Source organism: Sinocyclocheilus anshuiensis, unplaced genomic scaffold (genome assembly GCF_001515605.1).
Source record: "Sinocyclocheilus anshuiensis isolate Anshui unplaced genomic scaffold, SAMN03320099.WGS_v1.1 scaffold75, whole genome shotgun sequence".
In the NCBI taxonomy this organism is placed as follows: Eukaryota; Metazoa; Chordata; class Actinopteri; order Cypriniformes; family Cyprinidae; genus Sinocyclocheilus; species Sinocyclocheilus anshuiensis.
Genome location: NW_015549634.1, coordinates 1,020,684 through 1,031,990, shown reverse-complemented (window position 1 = coordinate 1,031,990; position 11,307 = coordinate 1,020,684). Strand labels below are relative to the sequence as shown.

At 36.7% G+C, this 11,307-nt stretch overlaps 3 protein-coding genes across 5 annotated transcripts in view; 1 reads left to right on the top strand and 2 right to left on the bottom strand.

Moving 5' to 3' along the window:
• Positions 1-394, top strand: part of LOC107659693 (dnaJ homolog subfamily B member 12-like) — an 11,572-nt gene extending 11,178 nt beyond the window's left edge. For 2 of the 3 annotated variants that reach the window (XM_016448712.1, XM_016448710.1), the window contains exon 9: positions 327-394. The gene's annotated coding sequence lies outside the window, so the exon portion shown is untranslated. Of the gene's footprint in view, positions 1-315 lie in introns of all 3 variants that reach the window. The other variant, XM_016448711.1, reaches the window with a different exon arrangement.
• Positions 395-2,800: 2,406 nt separating this feature from the next.
• Positions 2,801-4,452, bottom strand: LOC107659673 (DNA damage-inducible transcript 4 protein). The gene is made up of 3 exons (XM_016448682.1): positions 4,311-4,452; positions 3,517-3,715; positions 2,801-3,406 (listed from the first exon to the last, which is right to left on the bottom strand). The coding sequence occupies exons 2-3, from the start codon at positions 3,695-3,697 to the stop codon at positions 2,919-2,921; spliced, it is 669 nt and encodes a 222-aa protein (XP_016304168.1). The 5' UTR covers positions 3,698-3,715; positions 4,311-4,452; the 3' UTR covers positions 2,801-2,918.
• Positions 4,453-9,747: 5,295 nt separating this feature from the next.
• The window catches only part of anapc16 (anaphase promoting complex subunit 16), a 2,252-nt gene continuing 692 nt past the window's right edge, over positions 9,748-11,307 (bottom strand). The window contains exons 2-3 of the mRNA XM_016448681.1: positions 10,964-11,038; positions 9,748-10,165 (exon numbers count right to left, since the gene is read on the bottom strand). Coding sequence (XP_016304167.1) covers positions 10,056-10,165; positions 10,964-11,038 — 185 coding nt within the window. The 3' untranslated portion in view covers positions 9,748-10,055. The remainder of the gene's footprint in view (positions 10,166-10,963; positions 11,039-11,307) is intronic.

Here is an 11,307-nt window from a genome sequence, read left to right as displayed (position 1 = left end):
TTATATACAATATATAATATATTGCTAATTATTCATATGCATACAGTATATATATATATATATTATAAGTACTGGTTTGTTTGGTTCAGTGCTTTGTGAATTCCTTATGGAGGGAATGAATGGGAAAAATTCTTCCCAAATCACTGCTGGAAAAGTCGGTCAGTGTTTGTGCTGCGAAATTACACACTTCAGCTTTGAACATCTGCTGGTGTTTTTTTGCATTGTGGAATGTTGCATTTTCATCACAAATAATGAATTAAACAATAAGTTATTCATATTTCTTCAAATAAATATTATTAATATATCAATATTTATTTTCTGCACAGGTTCCAAAAACAATCTCTCCAGTCTGGAATATGGAAGAACGCCATACGGATTGTAAATACATTTGTTCGAAAAACAGAGCTGAGCATTGCAGCAACTACTGAACTTGACTAGAAAGACTTACTGAGGGCTGAAGCTGTGTGTTGTCTGTGTCTGTGTGTGTGTGTGTGTGTGTGTGTGTGTGTGTGTGTTTGTGTGTTTGTTTGTGTGTGTGCGCGCGCATGTACATACTAAGGATCGTGTGTGAAACTGGAGCTGGTGTTTTGGACTCCTGTGGATGAAGGACATTTCCTTGCAGTCTGAATGTTCTGGCCTGGATTAAAGTTCATGGTGTCGTTTTTCTAAATTCAGCATCAGTTTCAGCTCCGGCAGGAATCAACAATCTGGTTTTGCATTATGAAACAGACTGGAGATCCGACGACAATATCTGCATATATTTATTTGAGTTTGTTTGAACGAGATCATGTCTTTTTAATGATTTATATTTGTATGTTTGAGATTTATCTATGCAGGGATCCTACTGATTAAGTTATTGCATATGCGTCTGACTTTAACTGTCCTGCGTGTTAGGAGTAACTACGGCTGCTGTACACAGGTCATATTTATTGAAGGATTGAATAGGAATATTTATTTCATATGAAGTTTTATTCTCTACATGACTTTAGTGGAACTAATTCATCGCTGACAGAGACTACGCTGCAATTATTTCACTCTGAATACAAATAAAGATTGTACGTGCCACTGTCGTCCGCCGAGTGTGTGTGTGAGTTTGCATGAGTGTTTTAGACGCAGGGCATCAGCTGATGCCACACTGAGCTGAATCATGTGTTAAGCACGTTCATAGTCACCCGGCTGAAAAAAAGGAAAACCAGCGTGTGGCATGTTGATAAAAACAGCTGAGAGAAAGACATGCTCTTCACTTAAAGGAACAGTTGACCCAAAAATGGACAAAAAATTAACTATAGTGACTATAATAGTCAAAAAATGAACTATTATGAACACCCTCAGGCCAGCTGAGATCAGGATGAGTTTGTTTCTTCATCAGATTTGTAGAAATGTAGCACTGCATCTGTGTCTCAGCAATGGATGCCCTGCAGTGAATGGGTGCCGTCAGAATGAGAGTCCAAACAGCTGATAAAAACATCACAATAATCGTTTTAAAACTTTAAAAATAAAGCGTTTTTATGGATTATGGACTCATATTTTAGTTAAAAACGTCTTAATGCTGGATTTGTTTCAGCTTTTGTCTTCTCCAGATGTTAACTGATGGACTGGAGTGCTGTGGATTACTTGTGGATTATTGTGATGTTTTTATCAGCTGTTTGGACTCTCATTCTGACGGCACCCATTCACTGCAGAGCATCCATTGCTGAGACACTGCAATCAAAATGCATTATATTTGTAGATTCCTTGTTGCATCTGAAGTTGGTTGATTGTCATGTGTTTTTATGCATTGTACGGTCTTAAAGTGTAACGATGAATAGATATTGTATAATAACTGTGGTTAGTTATTCATGAGAATAACTGAGATAATGCTATGCATCATAAGCTGCATTACAAAGCATAATTAATGCATTAACAACTTTATAATGCAGTATGCCGTAAAACAGCACATTTCTTTAAAATAGTATTTGGATATCAAATAAATTGATCAAAACTAAAGTAATTTGTCAGTAAATCAAGTCACAAATGTTTATAAAGACTTAGAAAAAAAAAAAGAGATGAATTGTGGTATCTCTGCATGCAGCTGCAATTAAAATACTATGAAGTAAATGCATTAATAAAATTTCTCCTCTTTCTGATTCCCAGAGAACGCTTAAAATGATGCATGTTTCGGCATTAATGCAATTCAAATTGCTTTAGATAAAAACATCTGTTGTATGTCTATAAAAAGACACCGTTTCTTTAAAAAGATAATTTATTTTCTGCATTTCGTTCAAGTACAAAAAAACCAAAACCCATTACATTTGAATATCAAATAAATAAGATGCATGGAATATGCATATGATTGTTAAAAAAAAAAAAAAAACCCTCTTCCATTTGATCTAAGGGAACAATAACTGCATCCACACACATCTTTGAACAATCCGGCACTTGAATAACAGAAAAACATCAAGTTTGTTACATGGAAAATAGCTGCCACATTTGGTTTCCATGAACCTGAGGTAACCATTTCAACAGCAGCCCGAAAACTCCTGCTTCACTAGAACGCCAGCAATGCATGGAATATGCATATGATTTTTAAAAAAAAAAAAAAAACCCTCTTCCATTTGATCTAAGGGAACAATAACTGCATCCACACACATCTTTGAACAATCCGGCACTTGAATAACAGAAAAACATCAAGTTTGTTACATGGAAAATAGCTGCCACATTTGGTTTCCATGAACCTGAGGTAACCATTTCAACAGCAGCCCGAAAACTCCTGCTTCACTAGAACGCCAGCAAAAGTGCAACAAACAGACCAAACTGTGTTAAAGTCTTTTTTATATACCCTACATCTGCATTACAAATGCCCTGCGAGTTGGTAATTCACTCATGAGACCAAACGGCTTCATTTTAAAACCTAGTAAAAGTTAATTGACATCTCAATCTCAGCATTCTTCAATCAAAAGCTCTTCAGAGCTGTACAGTTTTCTTTTAATAACTCTAAATCCAGTGCTCAGTTTAAGTGCACGTCTAACAACCGGAGACGAAGGCGATCTGCCGGCGAAAAGCCCCTGGATTTTTGGCCAAAAGCCCCTGGAGTCGAGCCTCAGCACGAGTGTGAGCTGGAAGGTGGGCACTAGGTACGGGTCGACGGAGATCTGTCCCACGGCTTCACAGCTGCCATCCTGCTCCACGCAAAGGTCAACGAGGGCACCGCGAAGGCCGCAGGGCTCGCTGACCGACAGGTGCACCAGCTCCTGGCCGATGTGCTGCAGGAGCATCTCGGGAATCAGCAGCTTGGAGCAGTGCAAGATGCCGTCTTTGGCATCGGTCAGGTTAAGTGCGATGAGCTGCACCACTTCTTTGCACAACGCCTCTTCGGTCGGATCAAAAAATAAGTCTGATTCAGACAGATCGGCTAGGGATATGGAACCTGCGGGAGATGAATGCAAGCATGCATTAGACTCGAGAACTTGCGTGAGAACTTGAAACCCAAGTTGGAAAACGTATGCATGGAAACTTGTGCAAGAAGTGCGTGTTTACCTGCATCTGATGCATCGTCTGTGCTGCTGTGACTGTCTGAATCGGAGTCCAGGCTTTGGCTGCTGTGCAGTTTCTGCATCAGGTTGCTCCAGGACAAGCGTTTGGATGGAGCGTCAGATGTTGGCGTGGATGGGAGACCTGAGTCTTCAGATGAAAGGCTGGAAATCAGCTGCTCCTGCATTGTTGTGTCTTAGAATGACTGTAACAGAAGATTTGGTTTTATTATTCATGCAGGAGACACAAGCAGCTGGTGCATTGCAAAAAAATTAAAAAAAATTGAGTATTTTTGGCTTTTCCAGTACAAATCAAGATGCATTTACAAGCAAAATGACTAGAGATATACAGTCTTGCATTCTGGAAAAATGTATTAAGTTTATGCTTTTGTATTGCAAAATTACTTTATGCATAAAACAAGACAAGAATCTGCCAATAGGGTGAGAAAAATAAGCATAAACTCACTAAATATTGAGATTTAGTCTGAATACTTTGCTTCTCATCTAAAAATGCTTGGATAATTGTTACTAGAAAACAAGACGACACTAAGCAAGAAATTCATCTCTGCGGAGTAAACAAGTCAGTCAACAAAGAACAAAGTATTGTCATTTTAACTAAAAAAAAAAACCATGCATCAGCCAGCTATTTGACTGATTTTGCAGTGCTGATGTTATATTGCAGCAAATAGTGATGATGCAGCATACTTGAGTGTTGCATTGTACTCGAAGGTTTGAAAGAACAATGAAGACAATAAAAACAGCGCTGTTTAAACACTGAAAATCCTCAAATAAGACACTTACCGATATTCAGTACTGTAGATCTTCAAGTGTGATGAATTGTCGGTAGTTTTCCGCAGATAAAATAGTCCAAACAAAGACCAGCGACCAACAAAGCCGTGTGAGAAGCGGAGTAAGTGCAGCAGCTGTTGGTGTCCGCAGTGAGCTCTGCAAACACTGACGCAACCGTTTCTGCGCCTGCTTATATACCCGCTGGCCACGCCCCCTGCGAGTTTCCAGCCAATCGGCGTTTATGTCACGTCTTTCGCGTCCCAAGTTCGCCTGGTAACACGAAGCACGCTGACCAATGAGAGCGTGCTATTGTCTGCGGTGGAGGAGGTGCATTTCTCACATCACCTTTTGTCTTTAACTCAGGACATGCAGTGGCGAAGCTCACGTCTGCGCGTTTGTTTGTGGTTTGATTGGACGATTTAGTGATTTGCATCACGAATCGAAACAGAATTGTGAAATACTGACTCTATAGATGCGTTTTCATTGAGTACGTGCAAGAAGAGCCACACAATGACTGATGATTTCAACTAAATAAACACTGCGAGATCCATGCAGTCAAATGCTTCCTTATCCAATAATCTATGCCTGCTGGATTTAATATAGGTTGTTGGCATGAGATACTTGCTTTATATAAGCTGATATATGCTTCATTGTACACAACTTTTGCTGTTCTTCTATTTTTGTTATCATGCAACTTTTATGACCTCATATTTGTAGGCTACTTTTAAAAACGCATGTGTCACATTGCCAAACTATTTAAAATGCTGTGACTAGTTAGTTACACTGAAAAACAAAATGGTGCCATCTAAATTAACTGGCTTTATTCAAAGACCTAAACACACTTATACCAACAAAACTAAGTTTTATGGGTTAAATACATTCGAAATAGTTAACAATTGCAGGTTAACAGTTTTTATAGTTTATAAGACCTAAAATGCAGACTTTTCCTTATATTTTAGTCTAAAATATTGATTTGAAAAGTCTTAATAACACTCTTTAAAACAAAACCAAACTAAAAGCACCAAAAGTTCACATTCAGGGGTCTTAATTTTCGGGGAGTTCACGCATTTGTACATTTGATGGTGGAAGACTTTACTAAATGGTGACTAGTTACACTAAAAAAACAAAATGGTAACCTGAAAATGGAAACATCTAAAACAACTGGTTTTATTCAAATCAAAAAATTATTTAATGTCTCAGAATGGGCCATCCTATATATATTGTGCCAAGAAAACAGAATTTTATGGGTTAAATATAACAGTAATGCTTTTTTTATAGTGTAAAAGACATAGATATACACTTTCCTTAGTATTTTTTAATCCTAAATAATATTTTACAAGTCTAAGGACACATTAACCCTGTTTTCACATTTTAACCATTTAAAAGTACTAAAAGTGGTCTGAATTTGTGGGGAGTTTTGACATGAAATCCCTGAAACTAACACACTTTGGTACATTAGAAAGCTCCAACAAACTTAAAAATGTAAAAACTAGTCGTCACTGGAAAGAGTTCATAATAAAGTAAGATGTAATTTGATTAAGACTTTGTCTTTGAGCTAAAGTGTCTGGATTTGGCCAGTAAAGTGTGAAGAGCTGCAGTCTGCAGGTTAAGGAAGGGTTAAAAGTTTCCTAGTTTAGAATGAAGGCCTGTTGCTGGTCAGCAGAGACCGTCCCATGCAAGCGCATTGCTGTCTTCTGTTTGCTAGCCAAGGGTGTGTTTTCCCTCAAATCCTGCTGCAGCTTTTGCATATAATGCATTTGAATCGGTTCAGCCGCGTGAATACACAAACATTAATGGGCCTCAGAATGACTGTCAGAAGAGTTTTTCTGCGTGAAGTCAGTGGTAGACTATAGCACACGTTTATGTGGTACTTTTAGAAAGACCTGCTGTCACACCTCAGCAGAACTGAACTGACAACTGAAGATCTGACCTTTGCCAAATGTGCCTTAAAGACGCTTAGTGAACGAAAAAACACTGAAGAAGAATGCAATTTTAGCATGTATTTTCACAGCAGATTTTCTGAGCATTAAATTACAGTCACCCAGTAAATACATGATTTATACATGATTTATTTACCTTTATTTCTTATTTACAACAACTCACAATTCTGACTTTGTCTCGTGATTCTGACTTTACGTCTCACTATACTGACTTTATGTCTCGTGATTCTGACTTTACGTCTCACTATACTGACTTTACGTCTCGTGATTCTGACTTTACGTCTCACTATACTGACTTTACGTCTCGTGATTCTGACTTTACGTCTCACTATACTGACTTTACGTCTCGTGATTCTGACTTTACGTCTCACTATACTGACTTTACGTCTCGTGATTCTGACTTTACGTCTCACTATACTGACTTTACGTCTCGTGATTCTGACTTTACGTCTCACTATACTGACTTTACGTCTCGTGATTCTGACTTTACGTCTCGCGATTCTGACTTTACATCTCACTATACTGACTTTACGTCTCGTGATTCTGACTTTACGTCTCGTGATTCTGACTTTACGTCTCGTGATTCTGACTTTACGTCTCGTGATGATTCTGACTTTATGTCTCGTGATTCTGACTATACGTCTCGTGATTCTGACTTTACGTCTCGCGATTCTGACTTTATGTCTCGTGATTCTGACTTTACGTCTCGCGATTCTGACTTTACATTTCACAATACTGACTTTACATTTCACAATACTGATTTTATGTCTTGTCATTGAGTTTACATCCATAGGTTTATATGTTTCCATATAGCAGACACACAAATAGTGTCATAAGTAGTGTTTGTTCAATCATTATTGCTCATACACAGTATTATAAAGATGTGGTTACTTTGGGAAAAAGCTTTGGCAAAAATACTCCTGAGTATTTATCTATAACTAGGTTGCGAGTTTAATCCTAAAACAAGGTGAACTGGAGGGTGACTAAAACTGCAACACCAGGTTGCTTTGGATCAAAAACATGTTGAGTAAAACTCATTTACAGCCATTTAATGATCCTTACGACTTCTACGAAATGCTGCAATAATAGCTGGAAGGTTTCCTGGTTAAAACTTAAAGCTGTTTGTCCATTTGAATGAAAGCCTTTGACCACTTCAACTGTGAATAATAAACCGTTTCTTCAGGACAAAGAATTAAGCAACCAAAGCAAATAAAGTTTTGAAAGCTCAAGAAATCTATTACTGAAGTTTCACTAGCTGGACTTTTATTTAAGTTCACGCACACATTCCTATGCATATAATGCAATGGAGGATTGTTGGACGGAAGCCAAACTTCACAGATGTACTTCAGCAGAGGAGGACAAACAGTTCCCTCTGAATGTAGGAGGAACCACAGAAAAACAAAGACACGTGTTCCCCGTCCAGGAACAAAACATACCGTCCCACTTTATTTACATCTCGCAGAGGCACCTTTATTTTATGGGCATTAAGTGAATGACCCAAATGTTGCCGTGAAATCAACAACAGTCTGTTATTCTACTGAGAAAAGAGCAATGTTTGTGCAATATGCAAATCTGAATATATGCATAAGAAACTGTAAAAATATGTTCAACTCAGTCAAAATCAATATTTTGCATAAAAAGAAGCCTATTTGAAGGATTTTCTTCTAAAACCCATTTCACATATATTATTTAAAATGTATTTATATTATATTAATACTTAATTCATACTAAATACAAACTTATACATACAGTAAATATATATATAGAGAGAGAGAGAGAGAGAGAGTTTAGATTTTTGTCATTACTAACACACATAAATAAAAACACACACAATATACATTTAGGAAAAATATTTAATAAGTTCATAGAAGTAAATGTAAATTATACGTATATATAAGTATATATGTATATTAGTATATATGTTAGTATATATAAACACACATACATCATTGTTTGTTGTACTGCCTTTAATTTATCATTAACAACAATGTATTAAAATGAAAATATAACAAGGATCACTAATTGAGAATGATAAGAATGACAAAAATCTAAACTAAATTTTCTGGAGAGATTGTTTTAATGAAAAAATGCATTAAATGTCAAAAGGAATTAGGAAAAATTAATTTTCATTAAAAATGTTTAATTCCGTTTAATATATCTTAGTAGTCGTACATTTTCCATTTTTCCTCATTTTTTCCATTCCCATTTCATGCAAAATATAATTTCTTGTTTCATTCATTTTGCTGTGAAATACATTTTTCATGAGCTCCACCCTGTGTTTCCACTTTTATTCTTATTATTTCCACATAAAAGCAGTAAGCTCGTTTTAGGTGATGAACAGGAGAGCTTTGACTGTTTTTCTGTAGGAGCTTCAGCTCAAGGACAAAGACTGAGGCTCTTATTTTCATTCTCCACACAGCTGTCGCTCTGTGTTCCTGCAGGACTGTGTGCCACACGACTCCCACGTCTGTCTCTGAAACAAACCCTCAGCCACTGTTTTAGCCAAACAGAGTTTCTCACACACATGCTCAGTTGACTAAATAATAACTAGAGAAAAAGCTAATGAAAACACACACTAACTAAAGTCACTGAAAACCATTTTTGTACTGGTCAAAATGTAAACATGACACACTTTTGCTCTTTGCAAATGACTTACACTTTGAATAACAAAATGCATTGACAGGCGCATGGCTTGAACTTTCTGAGAGATTTTAATATGAGAGGTTAATAATTGAAAAATCAGGAAAGAAAATGTGGTTCAGAAGCAGAGCAAGATGTTTAATTTTTGTTTACAAAAAAAGAAATTAAAATAAAAAATACAATATAATAAAATAAAAAACAAATAAATAAAATAACCAAATAAAAATACAATACAATAAAATAAAAAAATAATAAATTAAACAAAATAAAAATAACCAAATAAAAAAACAAACATATAAAAATAGGATTTTATGTATTTGAATTGCATATAATATTTAGAGTTTTAACATTAATTTATAAACACAATGTGATGCGTCTTTATCAGTCATACATGAATGAAGCGGGTCAGATTTCTGTAATAGTACTAATAAACTCAACGTGTTTTAAATACAAAATAACCAGGTATATTTATTTAATATAAATGTTTCAACCAATGCATTTTAACTAACGTGCTTGTTCCACAGCTAGTCATATTTAAATCATGTTCATACTTTTAACTGAATAAATGCAATTGTTTTTGCAGACAAAAAAAAAAAGATTTATGCTGAATCTAAGCAATTTTGAATACATGTATTTTGATAAATGTATTTAGTTTTTTTTATATAAAATCAAATAGATTTCTGACAAATCACGCATCGCATTAATTTACAAGTTTCTTAATTTTAAAACTATATAATCCGATATGCAATTCAAATACATACATTTTAATTATTTATTGAGCACATTAAGAAAGTAGGCCTAAATAAAATCAATGCAGATTTCATGTTAAACTTTACGTAGATTTTAATGCACCTGTGATCATTTAAATTAATTCATGCAACATTGTGAATTGTGCTTAAAAAGGCTTTTATTGTACATGTAGTCAGAGTTCATAAATGTAAAAATCCACACTGTGAAAACATGGGTTCTTATTTTAAAGTATTCCTAAGGCTGTATCCAAAAACACAATGCATATTTACACACATGAGCACAAACACTCAATGCTGACGATTATAAACCAGTGCAAAACAACATACACCTACAGTACATTCATAAGAACTTCAGCTCATTCAAGACGGGGAAAAACCAATGAATATGTTTACAAGCGGAGAAACTGATCCGTCTGTTCTGAATGCAGTCATGAGCTCGTGAATCCCAGGAGCTGCTCGATGGGTTTATATTTCCACTCGTCTGCCTCCAACTGCTCCACCAGTCCAGCCAGACGCTCCATCCGTGACACCTGCTGATCTGAGATCAGAGACCATCCAGATCAACCATCGGTGAAGCTCAAATTCTCATTCACACTCTAGTGTGCACAGAGCTTTAGAGGAAATGAAAATGTGCTGAAAATGTGCTCACCCTCAGGTCATCCGAGATGTAGATGAGTTTGTTTCTTCATCAGATTTGGAGAAATGTGTCTCAGCAATGGATGCTCTGCAGTGAATGGGTGCCGTCAGAATGAGAGTCCAAACAGCTGATAAAAACATCACAATAAGCCACAAGTAATCCACAGCACTCCAGTCCATCAGTTAACATCTGGAGAAGACAAAAGCTGAAACAAATCCAGCATTAAGACGTTTTTAACTACAATAGGAGTCCATAATCCATAATAACGCTTCCTCCAGTGAAAAAGTGTTCTGGTGTGAATCAGGAGAGAAATCTGCACAGATCAAGCAGCGTTTAAACAGCTCTAAACTAATATGTAGCTGGATTTTGATGCGAGAGACAACAGGTGATGCACTTTTTCACTGGAGGAAGCGTTATTATGGATTATGGATTCTGTGGTATTTTAGTTAAAAACATCTTAATGCTGGATTTGTTTCAGCTTTTGTCTTCTCCAGATGTTAACTGATGGACTGGAGTGCTGTGGATTATTGTGATGTTTTTATCAGCTGTTTGGACTCTCATTCTGACGGCACCCATTCACTGCAGAGCACCCATTGCTGATTTCTCCAAATCTGATGAAGAAACAAACTCATGCTAATCTCGGATGGCCTGTAGGTGAACTATATAGGTGTGTTTTGTTCAGTTTTTATTTGAACTCACCATGTTTAACCTGCTTCAGTGTGGATGCAACTTGATAGCTGAACACAGACTCGCATAAAAATCTATCAGATCCATCTGTGGGAAAAGGCAAATGTATGCATGCAGTAGATCAGCATTGTGACAATCCTGTGTAACAAACACACGCAAACCGGCTGTAGGTCTCATTAACTAACAGACGGGAATGACCGCTCGTAACAGCCCCGTTCTGCGCGGGCCAGTAGGAAAATGATCCAGAAACCATGCTCAGATTCGAGAAAGAGCCACCAGTGAAGGACCTAAACTGGGAAAAACCGTTCCATAACAGGCTTCTGTGGCAACCGTATGTGCCATTTCTGAGCTTCAGC

Bases quoted from the DNA above. Each gene is read 5' to 3' on its own strand.
- LOC107659673 (XM_016448682.1), bottom strand. From the start codon at position 3,697: ATGCAGGAGCAGCTGATTTCCAGCCTTTCATCTGAAGACTCAGGTCTC. The intron at 3,407-3,516 runs GTAAACACGCAC...CATCTCCCGCAG, and splicing joins AGACGATGCATCAGATGCAG to GTTCCATATCCCTAGCCGAT.